Genomic DNA, 25,135 nt, shown 5'->3' with positions numbered 1-25,135 from the left:
GCCTTCCCCACCCAACACTCCCCTCCAGCCCTGCTTCCCTCTCGGCGGCCCCCTTACTAATAACGGAACTGCCCATCGCAACATCGCCTAATCTAGAGTCATCCTTGGCACCTCTCCCCCTTGGTCCCCACATCCCATCAGTCACTAAGTCCTGCGGGCCCTGCTACAGACAAGGCCCCAGAATCTGTTTCCTCTACCCCTCTCTCTTCCTTCTCATGTACCCCCAAGCCTCACCCTTACCCCTTGCCGGAGACCTCTAAAACCACTAACTACTCCTGCTCAAAAGCCTTCAGTGACACCCATCACCTCTGGGACAAGGCCAAACGCCCAGCACTGCCCGCTGCCCCTGGAAACCACAGCCTCAGGGCTCTGTGCATGCGCTCCAGCTGGCTCCCGGCCTGGGACTCCCTTTCCCTCACCAAGATCCAACCTCAGTGTCATTTCTCTGAGGCTTTCCCTGACTTCTGTCTGTTCACCTCTCCCTCTGACTTCTCGAAGCACTCCGTACCCACCTCTACGAGGCCTGTTATTATCTCGGGCAAACTCGTCTGCACATGTAGTTCTTTAGACAGCTCTTTCCTGACAGGCAGCAAAATACGAATTCCAGACAAATACTGATATGTTCTTACTTATATGCAGAATCTAAAGAATGCTGAACTCATGGAACTCATGACGGTGGTTGCCAGGAGTTTGGGGGTGGGGGAAATGGGGAGATGTTGGTCAAAGGGTACAAACTCCCCCCTGTGAGATAAATAAGATCTGGGGGTGTGCTGCCCAGCATGGTGACTGTAAGGAGCAATACTGTATTATATACTTGGAAGTTATGAGGAGAGTAGATCGTAGCTGTTATCACCACACACACACACAAAACGTGAGGGGATGGAGGTGGTAACTAACCTTATTGTGGTAATTATTTCAAACATCTACATGTATCTAATCATCACATTGTATGCCTTGAATTTACATATATGTCAATAATACTTCAGTAAAGCTGGAAAAAAATTAAAATATGAATCCCCAAAACAGCAGCTTGCACATAGTAGGTTGTCTCTGAATATTTGATGAATTAATGAGTGATTTTGAACTCAGACACAGACGCACATGTGCGCATGCACACCCCCTGCCCCCCAGAAACATCCACACAGTCAGATACACTCATGCAGAGTCACACCCTTGGGGGCCAGCCCCAGTGCTCAGGTGGCAGAGCTGGTGCCAGCCATCAGAGCATGCCCTGCTTTGCTTATGCAGGGACCTCTGCCTGCCGTGTCCCTTCTTCCCTCACCCCTATTCCAAAGCTCTGTGCACCCCCCTCCTTCACGAGGCCTTTTGTGCTGCCCCAGGTATAATTGCCCTTTCTCCTTTGTACCCCTGGGGGTATGTCCTGCATGGCACCCACAACACTCATCTGTTCTTTCTGTGTCTGTCTCAGCCCAAAAGATAGATTCAGTCTTGGGGGGGCAGGGTGGTGAGGAGTGAGACTGGAATTTATTTGTCTCCAGGCCCCAGCACAGTGCCAGGAACACAATGGCTACCCCACAAGTAGTCACCAAAAGAAGAGGCAGACGTCTAGGGGGTGTCTGAGTTCAAAGCGTAGCCCTCTGGCAAAGCTACCAACCTGGGCTGCAAGGTAGGTTTCCGGTGGCCGCCCCCCAAGAACCAGGCAGAAGTTCCAGCCCTTCCCGCCTCCCACACTGCGCCTGGCTCTGAACCTGTTTCCCCTGCCAGCCAGCCTCCCGCCCCTCCTCACTTTGCTCATGGCCCCCATGTGCCTGTCAGCTGGAATCGCCCTCACGAATGCATTCACCCATTTCCTCCAGAAATCTGCCTTGCAGCCAGCGGCCCCCTCCACGCTTGCAGCCAAACCTCTGCAAAGTCACCCTAGCCAGGGAGAGGCAGAAATCCTGGCCAGGAGTCCAGCAGCCAAAGGAAGAGGAACTTCCCCCTACCCTCCGGACCATCCCTCAGCCTGAGTGTCGTGCATCTTGCTGACTCCAGCCTTCAGAGACCAGAGGGGGTGCCTGGATACCCTGCAGCAGAGGCCCTTGTCTGAAAGACTATTCCTGCCAGGGGTCCAGAATGGAGAAATGCTACTTAGGGGTCCTGGTCCCAAAAGACCTCATCAGGAGAGCCCCCAGACCCAAAATGACCGCAAGAGGAGACCTCAAACCTAAAAACCCTCAGACCCTGAGAGAGGCCATAGAGGGTTGTCCAGATGCAAACACACAACTTGACAGCATCTGGGGCACTTCAGACCCTGAGACCCCATTGAGGGAACCCCATATCCAAAGACCGCACAGAGAGAGGCAAAGACCCAGAGCCTCTCTCAGGGGCCCAGAACCAAGTCCGTGGGAGCAGCGCCCCTGCGCACTGACCTGGCCCTGCGGGGGTCTTTCCCAGGCTGAGCTGCCGAAGCCGCCTCTGGTGGGCCCGCCCCCCACAGTGCACCTGGGCCTGGGCGGCCGAGTTCAGCTGGATGTTGCAGACGTCGCACAGCGTGTACGATGGCCGTTTTCTTTCTCGCTTGGGCTTAGGTGGTTCTGGGGGCCGAGGTGGGCACTCAGCAACTCCAGATACGGGGGGCTCCTTCTCACCTGGGGGAGATGGGCTCAGGGGCCGCTTCATACCTGAGCAGATAGAAGGAGACAAGGAAACAAAGGCCGTGTTGTGAACACATGGAAGGAGCAAGAGGGGTTCAAGACCCAGAGAAGCCTGAGCCGTGTGTCCTAGCCGAAACTCCTCTGCTTTCGGAGACCCCCCCCAACGCAAGGATGGCAGAGGGGAACATAATGGGGTCAATTTCAAACAAAGCAGCATTAGAATGCAGAGTTCCCGGAAGAGCGTCAGAAATGTCTACACACTGGGCCACAGAGCAAAGTGCTCAGGGAGGGAGACCCGAGTCCAGGAGGCCAGGTGGGCACAGAGGGAGAGGCAGCAGCGAGCTTGGTGGAGTCACGTTCTGGGAAGCCAGAGTCCTGTTCTCAGCCCTGCAGCAGCGCTGACAATCCTGTGACTGGCAGGCCTGTGGCGCCTGCTGAAGACGCAGCAGCTGCTGGCCAGAGGGGTGACTGTAGAAATGCAACCTCCCTATGCCCAGCGCCCAGCTGAGTGACATTCACAAACGGTGACAGTGTGTGGAGGCATCCCTACTCCTGCCCTGCATCCACCCCTGCCCCATGTGGCTCCAGATGCCCCCTGCTGTCTTGGCCGCCCAGGCTGTGACAACAGTTGGTGTTTTCAGTAGAGACCTGGGCCCTGCTGCCTGGGTCTGCTGAACACAGCCCCATCTCTCTCTCTCTCTGTCTCTCTCTCTCACACACACACACCCCCCAGGCCCCGGAGAGCACACGAATCACCCCTCCAGCCCCTCATCTTCCATAGACAGTCCTTCCTTTCCAGCTCACTTCTCTGCAACTTTCCTACCTGACTCCGCCTCTAACCAGGTCTATTCTAGGGCAGCCCAATGACCCTTCTCAGACTAAAGCGTGTTCATTTTCACTTCCTTCTTGAATCTATGTGCATGCTTCCTGCCTCTGCTTCAGACTGGGGACTTCCCAAGGGCAGGGCCTGTGTCCCCCCTCACCAGGACACGGAACTCCTGAGGTCAGGGACTGTGTCTCTCCCTCAGACTTCGGGACCCCCAAGCCTAGGGCCTCAGTGAGGCATCACCAAGTCCATCTCTCTTGTTATGGGCTGAACTGTGTTCCCCCAAAATTCATATGCTGAAGTCCTAACCCCCAGTACCTCAGAATGTGATTGGATTTGAAGAGAGGGTCTTTAAGGAGGTAATTAAGTGACGTCATTAGGGTGGGCCCTGATCCAACATGACTGGTGTCATAAGAAGAGGAAATTCGGACACAGACAGTTCCAGAGGGAAGACCATGGGAAGACACAGGGAGAAGACGGCCACCTGTAAGCCAAGGAGAGAGGCCTCAGAAGAAACCAACCCTGCCGACACCTCGATCTGGGACTTTAAGCCTCCACAATCGTGAGAAAATACTTTTCTGGCATTTAAGCCCCTCAGTCTGCGGCACTTTGGCAGCCTAGGCCCCACTAAGACACCCCCTAAAGGGCATTTCCTGTGTCTTCAGGCTCACGCTCATTTTGCAAAATAGACCAAGTCAACTGAAGTGATGCCGTAATATTCTCATAAGGCCACACATCCAGTGGCGGAGCCCACCTCTGAACAGAGAACATGAATGTCTCAAGTCCACAGCCAAGAACCCTGCCTGCAGTCCCTGGACCCGGCCCCCGGCTCTCAGGAAGCTGCTTGTCCTTATTGTGGGCAATGGTCCCACATAAGTGTCTGTCATTACATGTGGGGACTGTGTGTGAACGGAACAGAGGGGCACAGCGGTTAAGAGCACGAACTCTGTATTGACTCATACCTGGTTTCAAATCCCAGCTCTGCCACTTCCTGGCTGTGTGACCTGAGCTTCAGTCCCCTCGTCTGTATATCTGTAAAATGGGGTGATAGTAACAGTTCCAAAGTCACAAGCTCACTGGGAGGATTAGATGAGCTGATCCATATAAAACACTTCTCAGCGTCCCATAAATGGCAGCTGTTACTAATCCGCAGTGTGTCTGTGTTTTGCAGCTTTGAGTAGAGTCACCTTGTCTGTCACCCTGTATGTCTGTCATGTGTACCTGGGTCTCTGTGAGTGTCTCTGTTACCCCATTGTTTGTTGAGGTGAATCTGTGTCACTCACTCTGTGTGCATGTCACAGTGCAGCTATGTCATGGTGTGAGTGTCATTGTGGCCATGTCATGTAACGAGACTCAGTGAACATCTGAGACTCAACATGTGTTGTGGGTTGAATTGTGTCTCCCTCAAAATTCATATGTTGAAACCCTAACCCCTAGTAGTTCGGAATATGAAATACGACCTTATTTGGAAATGGGGTCATTGCAGATGTTATTAAGATACAGATGTTATTATGACTTCAAGATCTCTTATTTGGAAATAGGGTCGTTGCTGATGTTAGGTTAAGATGAGGCCCTACCGGAGTAGGGTGGTCCCCTAATGCACTATGACTGTGTTCTTATAAAAGGGGGAAATTTGAACACAAGCATGCACGCAAGGAGAAGCATATCAAGATAAATGCAGAGGTGGGGGTGATGCTTCCACAAGCCAAGGATTGCGAAAGATGCCAGGGAACCGCCAGAAGCTGGGGGAGAGGCCTGGGACAGACATCCTCACGGCCCTCAGAAGGACTCAACCCTGATTTTGGACTTCTAGCCTCCCAAACTGTGAGACAATACATTTCTATGGTTTAGGCCACCCGGTTTGTAGTGCTTTGTTATGGCAGCCCTAGAAAACTAGTACACCGTGGGTCCGATCTTTGTGTGGTCAGAGGTGCATGGTGACGTGACCGGCCCGTCGCTCTGCAGGTGGTGTAGCTGGGCTGCAGCACCAGAGATAACCTCCAGGTGGCGCAGCAAGCATCTTAGCGGGAAGACAAGAGGTGAAACTTGGTACCAATCGCTGGGGCGGACCCCACTCCTCCACACTCCCGGGGCAACTAGGCTGCCCTCGCGAGCCATGCCAAGCTCCTGGCTCCACGTATGGGGTCCAAGGCACAGCCCTGTCCACAGAAAGCACACTGGAATGTCACTCCACGGGGCTGGGTGCCCCTCACCAACATTCTGCACTCTCTCACGTGTAGATGGAGGGCATTATAGCTATCCTCTTGCCTTTATAAGTCTCCCCACCCTCCCAGAAGGAAGAAGGGGCAGGGAGAAAGTACTAGGGGTCGAGTGTTGGAGGGGGTTTTACCCGGCCAGCGGGGGGAGGCTTCAGGAGAATGAAATTTCCCTGACTTTACCAAGGAGAGCTGCCTGCCTCACCAGCAAGGGGACAGGGGTATTTTGAAATCTCGGTTCAATTTATGACAGGGAGGCTGAGGACATGGCCCAAGAGAGCAGACAAATATCTGCCACAGGGCTGATTAAACCTCTGTGATATACAGCCTCTGGGCTCACAGGGCCTGCTTGGATTCTGGGGCTAATTGTGTGCCCTCAGCCAGGCTGCTGGGCCTGCTGCAGCCTGTCCTGCCTGACCAGGCTTCCCAGCTGTCTCCTCAGGAGCCACACCACTCCAGCTAAGCCACGGCCCAGCCAGAAAAGGTGGAGGAGTGGGCAATTTTTAGGGCACACACAGGTCGGTCTAACCCCTGCCGTGAGCATCGGCAGGTCAGCACCCCCTGTGCTGGGTTCTGTTCAGAACCAGCATGACTCATCGGAGCTGGACCTATCCTTGGACAGGACCTGGTCCACACGCTCTCCTTAACAGAAGAGGAAATTGAGTCCCAGAGCAGGGGAGTGCACTTACTTCAAAGCACATGGAAACACAGTGCAGGAGCTGCTTCTAGAAGTTTCCCTGCCTCCCTCTCTACCATCCAGCGCCCCAGGCCACCTCTTCTTTATAATTACAACCCCATTTATCAAGAGCTTACTGTGTGCCAGGTGCCTTACACACAGGCTCTCTTTTAAGCTTCACAACAACACCATGAGGTGAGCACTATTATTAACCTATTATCCCACTTCATAGATTAGAGAACAGGCTTTGAGAGGACGATGGCCGGACCTGAACCTACACCTGTCTGACTCCAGAGCCCAAGTCCTTCACCACGGCCCTGTTCCACCTCTCCCCGGAGGCTGCCAAGCCCTGCTTTGAACTGCCGAGTGGTGAGGGGTTACAGATTCAGAGAAGGGCTCCCGCTGCCCAGCCCCAACAGACCGGGGTGCCAGGCCGGAAGGTGTCACACCTGGGCAGGGAGAGTGGAGGCCAGAGAGGCCGAGAGGAAGGCGTGTGAAGAAATGGGGAGAACTGCACTTAACTCTGGACAAAAAAGGTGAAAGCAGAGAAAAAGAGCATGCCCGTACCTGGTGTCTGTCTGTGACTTACACAGGAAGGGGCTAGAGCTCCCTCTGTTCTCACCTTCCCTGAGAGATGGGTTGAGGCTGCAGCAGGGAGGGCGGGGGTGGCACCACGGGAGGGACCCACCCACTTGAATGCAGGCACACAGCAGAGCTGGAGAGTTGATGGAGGCCATGGCTGCTGTCCACCTGTCTGTCTGCATGTCCATCCATATGGAGCTGGAGGGGGCGGGGCGGGGCGGGAGCTCTCAGGCAGGGCCCCAGTGACGAATGGACTTCAGGGCCCCGGGTCTCAGCGGGGTCCTCGGCACTGCAGTGCGGTGGGATTCTCTGCCTACCTTATCCAGTGATGGAAAGGGACTGAGTACAGAGCAGAGAGTTGTTTCAGCTGCAGCCTGGGAAAGGCAGTCCTCGGGGAAGACTTTGGCCAAAGGGTTCACAGGAGATGAAGGTTCTAGGCCTGTCCCCAGCCTTTGGCAGGCATGAAGGGCTCCCTTACCAAACCCTTAATGAGCCCAATTACACTCTGGTATTTTCTCCCACATCTGCCAACATCTACCCTCCCACCTCCCCCAGCCGGGTCCCGGGCCCTGCCCCTGACAAGGGAGCCTGGCTGGCTGGCCAACCTTGGGCCAGTCCCTGCCCCTCTGGGCTTCAGTTTCCTGTCTTTAAAGAGAGGGTTGGGCTCGGCTAATCTCTTAGGTCCTTTGCAGCAACACAGAGCAGCTGCCTGTAAGGTGGGGGTGGGGGGAGGCCAAGTTGTATTTGTTTCCTTCAGCCGCTGCGCTGCCGCCGCCACCGCCAAGAGAGAAAGGCCAGGTGGGTATGGAGAAAGAACTGCCTGATGGTGAGTGCTGTTGCCTTCTGGTCACTGTAAAACATTGCCTCCGTCAACATCATAACAACCCTGTGAGGCTTACAAATGAGGAAACTGAGGCTGAGTCAAAAAGAGAGGCAGGTGAATAGGGTCAGTTCTCTCCCATCCTATGATGCAGGGGCCGGGGTTGGAGACCCTGGTGAGTTCCCATCCCAGTCACTCACAGGGTCACAAGAAGGAGTGTGGGATCCCTCCCCTCCCCACCAACGCAGCTGCAGAGAGGTGTCTGGAAGAAGAGAAGCCTCGTCTGTTCTTGTCCCAGTACAGTGTGAGCCCTACTGGGCTTGGCTGCCCCGTCAATGCCCCCGAGGAGCCACCACTGAGCATTTGGTCTCTTGTCCCTGCCACCTTCCCTCTCCCAAGGCTGACCCCTTTGCCGGGTGGGGAAGGGGAACAACCTAGTTCAGTGCATGGCCACCACAGACTGGCACCCATCCCAGTCATCCTGTGGGCCCAGAGAGCTGGAGTCAACCAGAGTCACACCCAAGACTCCCCAGATGAGCCGGAGACCCCCTAGCTATAGGAGTGGGATGGCCTGAGAGGGGCTGGCTGTGCCAACCCCCAGCCCACACATCTCTGCTTTGCCAGAGCAAGGGACCCTGGGACTGGGTAACAGCTGGTCCAGATGTCAGGGGCCCCAGGAGGGGGGTGGCGGGTGTCCACTGGGCAAACTAAGGCAGCCATGTCTATCTTCCCATCCAAAGTGATGACAGAGGAAGCCTGTCACCTTCTCCTGGGGACTGCTGGGTGCTGGGGATTTCAGGAGTGAGCTGACTAAGAGGTGCTGAAAGTCAACACTCCAGCTCCAAGGAAGGGCAAGAGAGGGCATGGGAGGTGAGGGAGAGCAATGGTCCAGAGATGAGGTCACCCACACTTCCCCTCCTCCAGTTTGTTCTGTCCTCACCCCCTATTGGCTGGATATCCCAGAGGGCCTTCTCCCTTCCTGACACCCCCAAAGACAGAGACTGCCTCTCCTGGGCAGTGAGACTCCCCTAAAAGACCCTCAAGCCACCCTCAGGAAGGACGTCCTTCTTGCTATCTAAGCTGCATCTCTCCTTGAAGGGTCCACAGCGGCAACACAGAGCAGCTCCTCTAAGGTGGTGGTGGTGGGGTGTTAGCCTCACTAGTTCCTTTTCTAGCCTCTGCTACCAGGCAAGGCCTAGGAAACCTGACTTGTGCCACCCCCACCCCCCACGCCCCTCTTTTACACACACCAGGGCCCGGAATCTGGCACAGCTCAGCCTCATCCACGGCCTGCTCTCCAAGCCTAACTCCCCATAGGACTGAGCAGGAGCTCCCCCAAACCCCACTCCCTGCCACGATGGCCTCATCAGCACTTCCAAGTTGGGGCTGGGGGAATGAGTCCCAGGGACCAGAGGGAGGAGGCTGGCAGGTCCTGGGACTGTTTGCCAGCTGTGCCTCCTCCTCAGGCCAGGAGGGCCAACCTCTGCCCATTGCTGGAGATGAGGCGGGCTGCTTGAAGGGGGCGGGGGCAGGACAGGAAGGCCTCCAATGACTGTGCATGAGGGAGGTGCAGGGGCCCCAGTGGCAAGTGTGCTCTTTGCACCCCCAAAAACACAATAGGAGATCTCCCCTTCCCCACCCCTTTCATTCTATTCTATCCCAGGGGCTGATAAGGATGGATTGATTTTTTGGATTCTCTGAACTCCGTAGGAAAAGAAGGTGGGTTATTTGGGCAAGGCCCCTGTCTGCAGAGAATGGTCCCCTCCCTAGGGTGAAGGTCTCACCCTCTCTGCCCAGCGGTCCCCAGCCTGCTTTCCCCTACCGGGAGCTGCGAGTCCTTCTTCCCCCCACTCTTGTAGTCTCCACTCCCAACCTCGGTTTCTTAACCTCAGTAACTTAACCTCGGTTGTTACAGTTCTTGTCTCCCACCTTCCCCATACACAAGGCGGGGCAGGGTCCTGGCCGCTGCCCCCAGCCCTACAGAGGCACCCACCCCCGCACCCGCGCGCGGCCCCCTCGAGTGCTCAGCCCCGGCGGCGGTGTGTCGGTCCGCGATGGCGAGCCAGGAGGGCGGTCTCACAGCCGGCGCCCGCGCCTACCTGAAGGGCGCTCCCGACCCGAGCGGGGCCGCATCCAGCCGCCCGCGGCCACCCGGGGCGATCCGGATTCGCGGCTGCCGGAGGTGCGCGGCGAGTGAGTCCCGGGCCCGCGCGTCCCAGGGCAGCCACCGCGTCTCCCGAGCCCGCCCCTGGGCGGCCCGCGCGGAGTAGGTGCCAGGAGCCGCGCCGCCCCGAGCGGAGCGCGGGCGGGTGGCTGGGAGAGGGGCTGCGCGGCAGGGCGCCCCAGGAAGGGAGGCGAGGGGACACCCCAGGGCTCGCCCGGAGGAAGGGCTGGGCCCATTGGTGAGTATCCTCCATACCCCTGGCCAGGCAGGCCTGAGTGCCCGTGAGCTCCCGAGGGGTCCCAGAGCTCGGGGAAGGGACCCCAAAGTGGCTACCTCCTAGGGGCCTGCTGTGACCTCCTCCACCCCCTGCAACTGGTCCCACTTTGGGGGGGGGGTAGCAGGGAAGCTCAGGGAGAAGGAGGACGCTGACATTCATGGAGCACCTACAGGGTGCCAGGAGGGATGGCATTCGATTTACAGGCCAGGAAACAAAAGATTGGGATGTTAAATAACTGGCCTAGTCACTCAGGAAGTGAGCACCAAATGGGAGACTCCAGACTGCTCCTAGGAACTGTTTCCGGAGGTCAGGGGAGACAGCCAGGGGGCCTGCCAGGGAACCGCCACCAGTGTGTGCGGCTGGGGTCCTTTCTGGTTCCTCCAGGGAGTCACTGCACAGGGTCTGGCCCACTGTGGGTGCACAAGGCAGGAGCGTGAAGCCAAGCAGGGGAGGGCAGGAGGCAGGGGCTGGCGGCGTGGTGTCCCACGAGCCCTGGCATCTTTCCATTATTGAGGAAACAGTAACAGGGTAAGAAAACAGAGGACTTTCTGTCCCCAAAGACAGGGGTCAGAAATGGCTCTTACATCCAAGGATGTAGCACTGTTGCTCACTTACCTCGTGCCTCACGTGGATCAGCCTTCTAGAGAGGAGGCCCCACTGTGAGCAGTCCTGGCCGCGCCTGCCCCACTGAGGCACGGTGCGGGGCCTGCCACTGGCCTCCCCGCGCGCCTCCCTGGTCCTCACACCCACCAACTGACACCTGTCTTGAGGCCTTTGCCCCTGCTTTTCCCTTAACCTGGAATGCTCCTCTGACCTTCACAGGGCTGTTTCCTTGTCACTCAGGCCTCAGCTCAAATGTCATTTCCCCAGGCCCGGTTTCCCCAGCCCCATTATTTTTTGTCCCAGCCCCTGGTAATTTCCCTCTTAGCACATCTCCCAAGATGTCATTGCTTTGTGTGGACACTCACCCATCTCCCCCATGAGGGCAGGGCCTTATTTCCCAGGGATCCGAAGCACCAGCACAAAGCTTGAGGCACACTTAATAGCTACCTGATAAATTGTTGTTGAATGAATGCATGAACTCATTTCCACTCTAAAAGTAAATCCACATCAAACTATACACTTTAAATGGGGGAATTGTATGGTGTGTGACTTATATCTCGAGAAAGCGGTTACCAAAACAAAAATAAATCCATGGTGGGGCTGACAGTCACGGTGCACCGTGTGTACCTCGCCGTCCCACAGCACACCCGTCCTCTAACTTGATCCAGTGACACCTCTCTCAGTCACAGTCCACATCCTGTGTCTGTCCGTGGAGAACTGCAGTTGCTCCAACTTGGAAGGGATCTGAGAGGTCATCCTGTCCCTTTTGTAATTCGTCCCTGACATGTTACCCTCTGGCCTCTGCTTGAACATGCCAGAGACAGGGAGCTCACTGCCTCAGGAGACAGCCCATTCCATTGTTGGGTAGTGCTCAGTGATAGAAATCACAGCAACCCGGGGGCTGAGAGCTGCTTCCGCGCAGTACCCATGCACGGGGGCTAGACCTGCTCCCTGGGAACGCAGAAAAAGCACATTTCACCTTCCACGGCCAGCTAAACATGGCCCGCAGCTTCTTCCTAAGAGGTCTCTTCTCCCAGTAAAGAGACGCATATCCCTCAACCATTCTTCCCCTGACATGGCCACCTCCGCCAGGAAGCCCCTCCTACGTGCTCCCAGGGCACCTTGTATGGGTCCCTAACACTGCGCTTACACTGTAATGAACTGTCTCCTCCAAGCCCTGCCCCGGCCACCCCACTGCACTGAGAAGAATAGTTCCGGGCCTGTATTCATTCCCTTCTGCCTGATACCCTGTATGGTGACCAACTGACCTGAACGAAGCGACTTCATAAAAGTTTCTTGACTAAATGGCTTCCAGGTGTTTTATTATCGCAATCACATCCCTCTAAATTTATTTAGGCTTTCAATGTCCTCCTTAGAACAGAACGAGGGGGAGAATCACCTCCCCCCATCCTCGACCCTGTCCTCTATTAATGCTGCCCACCCCCTAAGTTTTCTGTACTCTTGAGCAAGCTGTATATAGAGCTGAGGGTCCATGAAACCCCCCAGGTCTATTTTCATGTGATATGCTGGTGAGTTCAGCCTCCCCATCCAGTCTCCAAGAGAGCGATTTCTTGAACTGTGAGCATCAGACCTTCTATTTAGGCTTGCTGACTCTCCCGGTCTGCCGAGCCTGCTGAAATCATTCAGCAGGACCACAGGTGCCAGCTTAGCACCACCAGAAAGACGTGGCTTCACCTAGATACCTAGGAACAACATGCCCCCAAATGCCAGCCCTGCACACAGACAAAACACTGCCATTAGTGGTGGGCTGTCTGTACTCCAGGCCCTTCCCACACTTTTATCCATCCATTTATCCTCCCGACAGCCCTGAAAGGCTGGTACTTCTCTCCGCACTTTGAAGACGGACGAGGAAAGAGAGGCTGTGAGAGGTTAATTTACCTGCCCAGGTTCACATGACTAGAAAGTGGGCGTTGAACCCCACCTGGTTGACTCTAAACTCCAGGTTCCCGTTCCTCTGTGTCATGGTGCCTCTAAAGGCCTTATCCCAATGCGCCCCGTGACTTTTTTCCTATAAAAGTGGGGTGAGGAGGAAGAAAACACAGAAAACCTCTTCCTAGTAAGAGGGCTGGAGGTGCCGGGGATGCCGGGGGTGCCGGTGCACCCTTGCCCAGCCACCGCTCGTCCAATGAGGGATTCAGGCCCCTGGTGATTGCCCTCTCCCCAGCCAGAAAATGACCCTTAGTCTAAATAAAGCCACTGAGTCTCTAGTTGGGCCATTCAGTTCTCACTGCTGCCCAGTCTCATCCTGTTATCTCCTCTTCCTCTGTTTTGTCTGTGATGAATCCCCAGCCCTAGAACATGCCTGGCACAGCGAAGGCAACCAATACATCTTGCTGGATTCGAGGAAGGAACCAGCTCTCGCTCTGGGTGCGAGAAGCGGAATGGGCTGTAGGGGCTTAGGCAAGTTACTCCCCGTCTCTGAGCTTCAGTTTCCTTACGTGTAAAACGAGGCAATTAATAGACAACAACATCGCAGAGGGTGCCTGCAGAGTGCCTGACGTCATATGTGCCAATTAATAAGATGGGCATCACTGATGGGGGGTTATGGTCCCTGTTTTGGAGCCAGGGACATGGAGGCTCAGAGAAGTGAAGGGACTTCACAACCCACATTACCAGCTTGGAAGGGGCCCATGCAGAACAGGAGCCGAGGTGAGCCTGGCCTTAAGGCTATGCCCTTTTTCCTGCCCCATGGCACCTTCCCTGAGTGCTCAATAAATATAATCTCTGCCACAAAGATATGAGATGGTTCTACTAATGGTTCATACTAACAACACCAAGGGCCTGGCTGAAGCAAAGCCTGTAGGAAAGGAGCTCAGGCAAGGAGCCATAGACCTCTACCCAGCCAGCAGCTTCTATTCTGCTCATAGTCTGGACTGGGGTAGGGTGTGCGGCACAATTCTGGGCCCCTGGGTTCCAGGAGGATGGGTGAAGCCCTAACCTCAGGTCAGCCTGCCTGGTCCATCACAGGTCCTTTCTGTTCCCACTGAAAGGGCAGAATCACTAATGGCTAGAACAAGTCCACCGTGATCCCTTCCCCCTGTGAGGCCAGCCTTTTGCCTCCTAAAATAGCCCAGAGCCACCATGTGCCCAGGGCGGCTCCCCACTGCTTGCAAATCCCCCTGAAATTAAATCCCCATCCTGCCCCAAGCAGAACGGCACCACCTCCTGCCGCCTCTGGGCTCAGGGCTGGCCAGGCTCACCCCAATGGAAACAGGGACAGTCGTCCTTCACGGTGACCGAGACATAAATCCCCAAATAATGAGACAGGCACTGGGAACACAGAGCCAGGCACGGTGCTAATTGGTTCACTTCTGGGCAGGCGTGATGTGGAGACAACAGCAATGGGCCTCGGTGTCCCAGCCAGTAAAATGGGGTGGGGGGACAACTTCCTGGGTCCCTGGCTGGGCTGATTTTCTGTGCCCTCTGATAGGCCTCACACCCAAACTCACAGCAGCCCCTTCCTAGAACTTAAATTCTCAGATGTCAAAGGGAAGGTTGGGGTTCCCCGATGGGTCTTGAAGTAGGGAGGCCTGAAACATTCCTACCATGACCTAGAAACACTTTCTTTCTACTGAAAAAACCCAAAAACAAACCAAGGCTCAGTCCCCTGAGGATGCGTGAGGATGGGGCTGGGGAGGCCGGGAGGGCCGGGCGCAGTCTCCCTGCTCCTCTTGTGAGGCCAGTAATGGGTTCTTGGACGAGCCAGAGGACCTCAGTTTGCAGTAATCAGGATGAGATTATCACATTAAACTTTCAAAGTCTTTGCTCAAAAAGAAGCAGCAGCAGCTGACACCCTTGACTCCCCTGACTTTGCCATCATCGCCCTCTCCTGGACCATGGCCAGAAGAGCTCCAGATACCAGCCCCACAGAGGCCCCACCGCACTGGCGTGAAGCTGGGGGATGGCCAGGATGACCTCCAGGCCGGGCTGCTTCTGAGTTGCGGTGAGATGGAAGGGAGGAGCGGGGGACAGGGGTGAGCTGTGTCTGTGGGAGCAGTCATGCGCCACATAACGATGTTTTGGTCAATGATGGACCGCATATACGACAGTCGCTCCATAACCGCATAGCCTGGGTGTGTGGGAGGCTGTACCATCTCACTTTGTGTAAGTGCACTCGATGATGTTCGCACAATGACGCATTTATCAGAATGTGTCCCAGTCATTAAGCAGCACACGACTGTAATTTGGGTGGGCGGCAGCATGAGAACCCAAGTAACTTGGAATTGAGCAACATGAACTTACATTACGACTCTGCCATTGCTAACCTGTGACTGGGAACACGCTCTTTTTCTCCACACCTCAGTTTCCCCAACTGTAAAATGGGGATACCAATAACAATAACTAATAATAACTCCCCGACCCAAGGCTGACAGCTGAGAAGATTAGATAACACATAAAAAATATCCTGCCAGTTGTAAAGAGCCATTGTGATGTGGGGGATGACACTGCTACTTACAGCAGCAGAGACAGTGATGAGACTGCAGAAAGAACTTCCTCACAGCTGTGCATGGGAAACAGGGCAAAAAGAGGAAGACAAACGGGCCTGGGTGGAACCCCCAAAATCTCACCAACAATCCCCTCTCCCAACAGGGTGCCCATCCCCTTGTCCAGACTAAACCCCTCCCCTCCTGCCCATCATCTTGCCTCCCAAGGCTGCCGGTCGGTCCCCAATCTTTCCCAGCCCAGAGCTGTATCCAACTTATGTTTGTTGCCAATGCAATGGAAATTATTTCAACCTCCTCATCCAGCTCGGCAAAGCTACTGGGCTGTGTAGGAGAGGCCAGGGCTGGAGGAGAGGAGGCTGGGAACTGGGGTGCCCACAGCAGGGGTAGCCCCCTCCCCAGAATATTAGCTGCAATAGTAGCAGTCTAGAAGGTGGTCAGCTTACTGGGGGGACTGCCCCATACTGCCGTATAGAAGGGAAGGGGAAGGCTGAGGGCCCAGGGGTCCTCACTGGGACCTTGGCTACCTTCCCTTTTACTTAAAGAGCTGCATTCAGAAGAGCCCGGGAGAGGCCCTGACTGCCAGCCAGGATCAACCCTGTGGAAATTAAGCTCTTTGAGTCTCCCCAACCCACCTTCCATTTCCTGATGCTTTTACTTGGTTAGTTTGTCCAGCAGAATCCTCCCATCCCGGCCCACCCCACCGGACCTTGGGGTCCTTTCCCCCTTCCTCAGGATGAGAAACTGAACCTAACCCATCCTAACCTCTGAAGGTTGGAGGCAGGGGGAGGCTGCAGATGACCCTGAGAATCCCAGGTCACCTGGGGCAGGAGGGAGGGGAGAGCCTCCAAGCCCGCTGGCTGGGAGAGACGTAGGGTGGCCGTGGTCCACCTTGCTGGTCAGGGAGCAGCTGCCGACCACATCAAGGAGTCCTCCTCTCAAATCGGTCTGGCGGGTGGAAGCACACGGCCGTTGCAGGCCATGAAGGAGGCCTTTCAAAGCCAGCCGAGAGCTTCCAAGAAACGCCCCGGGAATGGGCTGTGTCAACATGTCCTTTGCCCCCCAGGCCCTCTGTCCATCCTCCACGCTACTTCCCACAGCAGGGCTGCTCAAAAGCGTTGGCGGGAGGCGGTACGGGGCCCAGGACAGAGTCCCAGGCTCTAGAACCGTCAGACCTTGGGCAAGTTGCTTCACCTCTCTGATCTGTAAAATGGGCCCAAGAGTATCTAACTGTTGGGATACTAACAGGCTGTTGGGAGAATTAAGAGATGATATAGGGAGAGTGTCTACCACTGTGCCTGGAACAGAGTAGGCGCTCAAGAAACTCACTCAGGGGCTGGCCCCGTGGCCGAATGGTTAAGTTCGCGCTCTCCGCTGCAGACGGCCCAGTGTTTCGTTGGTTCGAATCCTGGGTGCGGACATGGCACTGCTCATCAAACCACGCTGAGGCAGCGTCCCACATACCACAGCTAGAAGGACCCACAACGAAGAATATACAACTATGTACTGGAGGGGCTTTGGGGAGAAAAAGGAAAAAAATAAAATCTTTAAAAAAAAAAAAAAAAGAAACTCACTCAATAAACACCTATTAAACACTTAGGAAATGTCAGGCCCTCCATTCTACATCCAGGGGGTCCAGCAGTGAACAAAGTCCTGAGGGGTCCTCAAGGAGCTTGCAATCTAGAGGGGATGGTCACAGTCAATAAGGAGACCAACACACAAGGTCGGGGGGACAAGCCACCAGCTAAGGCCTCTCTGAGGAGGGAATAGTTCAACCAGACCTGGCTGACCTGAGGGACAGGCCTGTCTGAGGGTCCTCAACAGAGTCACCTGGGCAGCTTTGAAAACTTCTGATGCCTGGGCCCCCCCCCAGGGACTCTCATGGACTGATCTGAGGTGCAGCCTGGAGCCCTGGACTTTTAAATTTGGCCCAGGTGATTCTGATGTGCAGCCAAGGGTGAGACCCCTCGCCCCGCTGTTTTCCCAAGTGCCTGGCCACGTGTGCATCACCTGGGGAGCCTGCCAGGCATCCTGGGCTGGGCCCCAACCCCCGAGGTTTGGATTCAGGGGCTGGGGGGAGGCCCTGCGTCTGCTTTTTTAACAAGCACCCAGGTGATTCTGAAGAGCAGACAGGTCTAGAGAGGTGTCTAGAAGAGCAAGTCTGAGCTCGGAGCATGGCACTCAGAGCCCTCCATGGCTGCCCCTGCCATGCCCTCACGGGACCACCTGCTGCTTCCATACACACTGACCCACCTCTTTGCCCTCCGGCGGGGAGGCCCCGCCTCTTTTCTCAGCCACTAAACGCTGCGCATGCTCCGAGGCGTACCACGAAGCCTGAAGATTCCCGCCGCTGTGGGCTGGGGCTTTGCTTCCCCACCGCTGGAAGACCCCATGCCGTTCTGTTCCACGTCCACGCTTCATGTCCAGCCAGACCGTGGGCTCCCGGGTGTAAGGCTGGCTCCTCCTACCACGTGGCACCCCAGAGGGAATGACTTGTCCCAGTTGAAGGAATACCAAATCTACCCCAGCCTCTGCTGGGCACAACTGCTCCCACAACTGGGCCAAAGGTAGCAGGGTTGTGACCTGCTCCTCGAGATCCCTGCTCCAACCTCTTCTCCTGCCCTGGGTCCCGGGACTCCTCTGCTGGAGTCTCACTTCTCTCCCTCCCGCTGCACTCTTAGCCCTACGCTAGGGGCCAGGCCCTGGGATGAGAGACATTGCACAGTTATGCCCTCCGAAGCAGAGATGCTCCAGAATACCGCCTCTATCCCTGCTGAAGAATCAGGGCCCCTCCTTAGCTGCCTGGCCTGAGGGACGCCCACCCCTTGCTTTCGGGAAGCAGCATAGTATAGCCATACTGTCTGGGTTCAGATCCTATCTCTGCCACTTCCTAGCTAGTGATTTTGGCCACCTCCATGCCTCAGTTTCCCCATCTGTAAAATAAGGATAAATAGTACCTCTCTTAAGGGTCGTTATGGGCATTAAATGAGTTAATATTTGTAAAGAGTTTAGTAAACATATACATGGTAATCACTACGTGTGGTTATTAAATAATCTTTAAAATTCATGATTCTAAGAAGGTGATGCTTTAATCAGTCAACAAAGTGGGCCCTGATGATGTGCTAGGTCTGGGAGGCTGGGATTAAGATTCCATTTTACAGGTGAGGAGACTGAGGACCAAGGAAAGGAAGTGACTTGCCCAGATGACACCCAAACCTTGGGTCTGTGTCACTTCAAGCCTCCTCTCCCCAAGCAGCCCCAGGCCCACTTTCCTCACTCCTCAGGCGCCTGGCCTGGCCCGGCCCAGGTGGGCTCCGTGCCTCGCAACAACAGAGGCCCCTTTATACCCCTGCCCAGGGTCACACCCTGAGCTCGGAGCCACGGGCCGGACAAGCGCCCTGTGTCTGGATCTGTTTCACTGCCAGGTCTGCGGTTGCCCTGGCTGCTCCAGCCACGTGCTCTGGGTGGGCAGATCCAAGAGCCACCCCCCACCTCTTGCAGTCTCCCACCCCAACCTCGGCAGGGCATCCCTGACTCTCCCTCAGCCCCATTCAGCCAGGAGATGGACCGGGAGGGAGCCCCAAGGAAAACACCCTGGTTCTTTGGCTCCATCCTGTGCAAACTCTGAGTGGCCAGACTTTGGGGTGTCTGGGGCCTCAGAGGAAGGGAGGGGCAGGAGCTGAGGGTGGGAGGTGACATCGAGGTCACTCTGGGCACATAGGGAGGACCATGCTGGGGTCCTTGGGAGTGGGACAGGACCCTAATCTTTCTTCAATCAGTTCACTTCTCTTTACCACCCAGATTAGTATCACAGCCTCCTCATCAGCGTCCCTGCCTCCACTTCTCCACTTCCAGCCCTTCCAGTCTGTTCTCCAATGGCCAGAGGAGTCTTTTAAAAAGGGAAATCTAATCGTGTCACTCTCCTGTTTAAAACTTCCAAAGGCTTCTCCTTCACTTTAGGAGGAGCCTTACCCCAGCCTGGAAGATCTGGCTGCTACCTGCCTCCCCAAAGCCCTTCTCTCCCTACTGGCCCCTCCACCTTCCCTCCCACAGATTAACTGAGATATAAACACAATCCTCCATCTAAGAACATCACTGGTAGAAGTAACACTGACGATGGCTAGAACTGGAAAAAAAACCTCATTATTCACTAAAATGGACAGAATTCAATCTTGACCACACATCTTGTTTTAAATTTAAATGTTCCAGAATTGGATGCAATTGATTATCTGCCAATCAATCACAGAATGGCAGAGACTAGGGTCAGGAGCCTTGGATCGATCAATGAGTCAAATCTTGGCAGCAGAATTTATACAGAATTGATGCCAATGAAAATAATTTCTGTAAAATTAAAAGGGAATTTAAAAAAATGGAAATTTGTTTAACTGCACCATAGGGGAAAAACTGAAAAATCTGACTGCGGAATTCAGTTGGATGAATAGAGTTCGAACTGGAAAACACTTTCTAAAAAAGTCTTCAGTGTTGGTATGTTTTGGTTTAAAATGTTTGCATCCAAAACATTGTTGGGGTCAAAATGTCCAGGTCAAAATATCCTATGCCCCTCCGATCTGTTTTCGAACCACTCCCTACCTTGCTTACATCCTCCAGCCACACTGGGCTCTTTCTCTCCCTGGAGCACAGCAAGCTCTCCCTTACCTCAGGGCCTTCCCTCGGCCTAGAGGGTGCTTTTCCTTCTGGCTCCAACCTCCCCTTCTCAGGATGATGCTGAAAGAGCCCCTCCATGAGAGGCTTCCCCGGTTGCCCTCCTTAAAGTAGATTTCCTTCCTGCCTCCTCGTGTTCTCTCATATTCACCCTGTCTTCCTCCTCCTTGAATTCCCAGGGCAGGCCTAGCAAGTATAACACATAGGAGGTACTCAATAAATATCTGTTGAATGAATGAATGAGGCGGTGTCACTGGGTGAGGGGCAGGGGAATGGACTGGGGCTTACAAGGGCCCCTGGGAGAGAAAAGGGTCAGGCCAGAGACACATTCTTCTGTTTCTGCCTCCCCTTACTCGTGACACCAAGTTCCAGAGAAGCCCATTTCAGCAGGAGAGAAAAGTGGGACAATACCAGTCTTGCTCCATTTCTGCCCCTTGCCCAGCTTCCCAAGGTCCAGGTCCAAGTGCCAACTGGCCAGCTGCCCCCCAGCTGGGCTGCCCCCCTCCTCCCCCCACTTGGCTCCCACATTTGGCTGCTGGCCAGGCTATTTGGGGAAACTTCCTGATCCCCCCTCTGGCCTCTCCGCCCCCACACTTCATCCTGCAGCCCCGGAATAGCTGTCCCCAGCCTTAACCTAGGGACAGTCACATTCCCAATTAGCACCCAGATGGTTGAAACCATCTCTAAAAGGTTCTCGTGTCCCTCTCCCCTCAGGAAGCTGCTAACTAGCACAGCAGATCTTAGAACAAGGTCACAAGAATGTTACCTCTCCCTACACTTCCTCCCCAGCCGGAGACCCGGGAGGGAACCAGAGGTCTCCATGGCAGGCCTGTGAAGATGCAGGAGATGTGGGTGAGAGGGAGATGCAGGGAAAGCCAAGAAATGGCAAAAAAAAAAAAAAAAAAAAGGCTCCTTTTTGCCCAAGGAGCAGCTCTGGCTGGCCCAGGAGGAGGCCTGGCTGTGTGGAGTGGGGAGACGTGGGTTTAAGTCCAGACTCTGCCTGAATCGGGATTTCGTTCCCTCTCCAGGTGTTCATAGGGCAGGATGAGACAGTTCTGTGTACAGTACAGTACCACACAAAATCGAATGGAAAGACCCTTGGGGTCCCAGGGAGATCATTCTGGGATGGATCCTGGGAGGGGCCCCAAACCCATCAGAGAATTATTCCTCTGCTGAAGTCTCACTCTATCACTGCCTCAAGGCTCAGCCACCGAGAGCCGGACAGGCAGGTGGGGAGACTTCTCCACATTCTGAAGACCACACCCCATGGGTTCCTCTTTGGGAATCCCCAGAGAAGCCAAGGGTTCCAGTTCCCAACACTTTCTCCCGTATATCCCCTCCACTAGGCAAAGGTTGGGGGGATGCAGGGGTATATCTTGTATCTCCCGGTGCTGCCCGCCCAGTGGGAGGGGTCAGCTGGCATCAGATGTAGGAGTCAACAGACCTGAGATCAGGAGGGTTGAGAAATCAGGGACCTGAGGATGTTGAGAGGCACGTGGGGGGCTGGAGGGAGGGCAGCGAGGGCAGTGGGAGCATGGCGGGGCTGGCCTGGCCTCCTGCCGGGGCATCTGAAGTGGGGAAAAGGAGCTATGGAGTCGGTCCTCACCCCACCCAAGGAAACTTTAGTCAAATAAACAAACAGCCAACACAGCCGCTCCTGTGTGAGGAGCCATGGCAGTGAGGAGAGGCCCGTGGAGGTGGGGAGGCCTGGGAAGAGGGCAGGGAGGCTGCTGGAACAGGTCCGCAGCCCTGGGGCAGTTGGCAGAAATGTCTGGAACAGGGTGGGGAGCACCGCCGTGGTTTGGAGCAGGAAGCTGGGGCCTGGGCTGGGTGCGCCAAGCTCGGCTGCTTCGAGGAAAAAGAAAAGCGTCAAATTGCCCCACTCTGGTCAGTGCCTCTCCTGAAAGAGACTCACAGTCCCCAACACCCTATGCTCGGCCCAAAGTCAATCAGGTCAACCACACAGACAAAGTGACCCCCCAGCCCTGCTCCCAGGCCTACGACCCCCGACCTTATCACTGAAGAACAACATTTCAGAGTCTGGAGTCAAAGTCCCCACATTCTCAAGTTCTCAGCAGAGGAGCTGGGGAGATGGGCCAACATCTGTCCTTGCCTGGAGTGGAGGGGCCCAGAAGTGGTGGCAGGCCCTGCGATGCTTTGTCCCCTTCTATGCACCCAGGGACATCTGGCTGTCCTATTCCCCTGGGGCACCTCACGAGAGTAAGACAGAGAGAGATCAGAGAGACACACTCAGACTTAGAGGCAGAGAGGGAGAGATAAGGACAGAAACAGATGCCACAGAATCAGAGACACAGAGAGACAAGGAGAGAGACTGAGAGTGAGGAGTGTGTGTGACAGAGGGACAGACACACAAGGGCAGAGACACACCCAGAAAAAGAGAGAGAGACAGAGACACACATCAGAGAAAGGAGAAAGAGAGAAAGACACACAGAAAAAGACAGACTCAGAGTCAGGGAGAGAGGAGAGACAGACAGAAAATGACAGGCACAGGGGCAGGGGAAGGACCAAGCAGAGAGCATGCACGGGACACAGGGACAGACACACTTACAGGATGAGAGGCAGAAAGAGGCTCAGAGAACTACACAGGGACAGACGGACTGAGAGACTCAGGACTGGAGACTCTCCTGTGGGACTTGGGGGAGCAGAGGTACCAAATGTCGAGCCTGGCGGGGTTTGCGAGGAGTCCCAAGAGAGCGACGCTGCTACGTCCTGTCCCTAACACTGAACCAATGCAGGCATCTGGCCCCCAGCCACCCTCAAGTAAGCCAACCCCTGGCCACTGGAGCTGGCAGGTCACCCAAGGTGAATGAAAAGTCACTGACAGGGAGAGTGAGAGTGACGGTGGGGAAGGCGTGTGGTCAGCAGAGTGCATGTGTCAGGAGGGTGTGCAGGGGGCCCGTACCTGAGACTGCCCTTGAGGCAGCATTGAGGGGTATGCAACTGTGTACAGCAACATCTGTGAGTTAGTGTCAGTGGGCATGCACCCTGGGTGTGTGAGAGTGTCTGAGTGTGAGTGTGCGTGTGTGAGGGCATGCGTGAGTGTGTGTGTGTCCAGTTCCATCAAGCACTTCGCAGCACTAATGAGGCCAAGGTGGCAGGTGTGATCCTCAAACAGCCCAATCAGAATCCATGAATGAGTCAGGGACAGCTACAAAAAGGCTGCGTGACTCTCTCTTCTGAACAGACGGTGTGTCCAGGTGCCACAGGGCACTCAACTATGGTTGAGACCGATATGCCATTCATTCCTGCCAGGGATGACTCCCACCATCTGGCCAGCTGGCCCCCACCCTCTTCCCCATCCAAAGCTCAAGATCCAAACTTACAGGAGGACCCACATTACAGACACATGGCCCCCTTCCTGGCGGCCGGCACAGCTCCTTCTGAGAAGGGCAGCTGGAGGGATTGTGGGGTCCAGCCCTGATCCTCCCCCAGTCTAACTTCCATCTCTCCTGCTGCTGCAGCCCCATTTGGCTCCCTTGTTGCTCTCTGGGTCCAATGAGTGCCCACACCCTCCCCACACTCAGGAGATAAGCAAACTCTCTCCCCATCATCCCTTCCCCCTAAGCATCACAGGACATTTAAAACAATTGTCCCAATTTTGGGGTAGAGAATGAGGTCAGGAGGCCCAAGGGGGAACCGCTTGTTGGCGACAGCTGACAGTCTTCATTTCACCTTGAAACTCCTTCCTGGTCCAGGTGGGTGTGTCCTGAGACCAATTTTACAGGGGCGCTACTGTATCGGGGGACAGGGAGAGCAGGAAGGGAATGCACCAAATAGCAGCTTCGGTCACAGGTGCTGCCAGGACCACCCCTAACTGTGCAGTGACTGGGGCAAGAGGACAAATGGGGGCCCACATACATGTTTCTAAATATTTAAAAGTTATAAATCAAGTGAACAACCTGTTAATTAAAATATGTTCTAAGCTCCCACCTTGACAAATACAATTTCACAATGACCTGGAAGACCAGGTTCCAATTTAGAGTCCTCTGACTCCTGGGAGTTTTGCAGGAGAACAATGCTGTGTAGGGAGAGACACCTCCACTCCCACCCTGGCCCCGGCCAGCAACCCCACTTCCTACTGCCAGCAACTTTCTGCACCCCAAGCGACTCATATCCACATATGTGTTCACCTGGCCTCACATCTGAGTTCCATCTTCATGCCTAGCAAACAGCTGCCCCTTAGCTGTCTTCAGTCGTCCCTCAAATCTAGGGGTGCAAGTACTAGTGGCATAACGTGCCCTGAGGAGAACAGGCCCAGGGAAGATGTTTGCATGGGCTGGGAGCAAGCTGGCCACCATCTGGGCAGGGAGCTCCAGAGTGACAGGTCTGGAGAATGTGGCCTTGAAGGGGATGCATAGCCTCATCCCCTTGGCCCTGCTTACTCCTCACCCTACAGGGAGAGGGATGGCCAGAGTGGAGCCCTTGAAAGCGCCCAGCTAGGGCACGGGCACCCCCTCCCTTGCCCAGGTTTAAGGGTGCTTACTAGACCCAGGCTTCCCTGGCAGCCTCCAGAGCTCGGGCCAGGGACTGAAGCTGTCTTTCCATTGGAGGGCAGCTTGGACAATCCCCAAACAGGACTTTCAGTCCCTTGCATTATTTATCTTCCTGGAAAAGTTTAGTGCAGCTCGACCCCAACTTGTGGGTTTCTGGACTGGGCAGGGCAGGGAGGTGATGACAACCAGGCATTTTTCTCGGTTGGGTCTCTAAGCCAGTTTGCTCCCCAGAGACACAGCCCCAAGTGGGCTCCTCCTGCCCCTGGTCCCTGCCCTGCTGGGGCCCCTCTGCTCACCCTGGAGACAAAAAACAGGGTGATTAAGAGAGAAGGAGGCGAGGGGCCCTGGGTAGCCCAGACGGGTCCAGCAGAGAGCCAGGGACCAGCAGGGGGCAGGGGCTGGTGGGGTGATGTCGGTGAAGGGCATTGCTCTCTCTGGCCAAGTGAAAAAAAAAACTTCCAACCACCACCACCACCCGCCGCAGACTGGCTTTGCTGTCCCACACATGAGGGGACACTTACACTGGCTGAGCCCTCACCCGGCGCCAGGCACTGGCTAAGCACTCTACGTGCATATTCTCATTTAATCCTTGCAGCCACCCTATGAGGCGGGTTCTATTATTATCCCCATTTTACAGGTGGGAAAGTGAGCTCGAAGAGGTTAAGTAACTTACCCAAAGTCACACAGTAGGTAGAGGAGACAGAACTCAAGTCTAATTGACCCCAAAGTCCCCAC

The 25,135-nt window shown here is 55.2% G+C and overlaps 1 protein-coding gene across 13 annotated transcripts in view; it reads right to left on the bottom strand.

Annotated features, from left to right (window-relative positions):
* LOC103550372 (zinc finger protein 385C) overlaps positions 1–25,135 on the bottom strand; it is a 51,541-nt gene that overhangs the window by 25,010 nt on the left and 1,396 nt on the right. For 4 of the 13 annotated variants that reach the window (XM_070561929.1, XM_070561935.1, XM_070561930.1 and 1 more), the window contains exon 2: positions 2,373–2,624. In XM_070561929.1, coding sequence (XP_070418030.1) covers positions 2,373–2,622 — 250 coding nt within the window. In that variant the 5' untranslated portion in view covers positions 2,623–2,624. Of the gene's footprint in view, positions 1–2,372; positions 2,625–4,385; positions 4,458–9,816; positions 9,951–10,773; positions 10,863–16,553; positions 16,740–17,477; positions 17,677–25,135 lie in introns of those variants that run through there. The other 9 variants (XM_070561926.1, XM_070561927.1, XM_070561928.1 and 6 more) reach the window with 6 other exon arrangements.

Source organism: Equus przewalskii, chromosome 10 (genome assembly GCF_037783145.1).
Source record: "Equus przewalskii isolate Varuska chromosome 10, EquPr2, whole genome shotgun sequence".
Classification (NCBI taxonomy): domain Eukaryota; kingdom Metazoa; phylum Chordata; class Mammalia; order Perissodactyla; family Equidae; genus Equus; species Equus przewalskii.
This window is presented reverse-complemented; position numbering and strand designations above follow the sequence as displayed.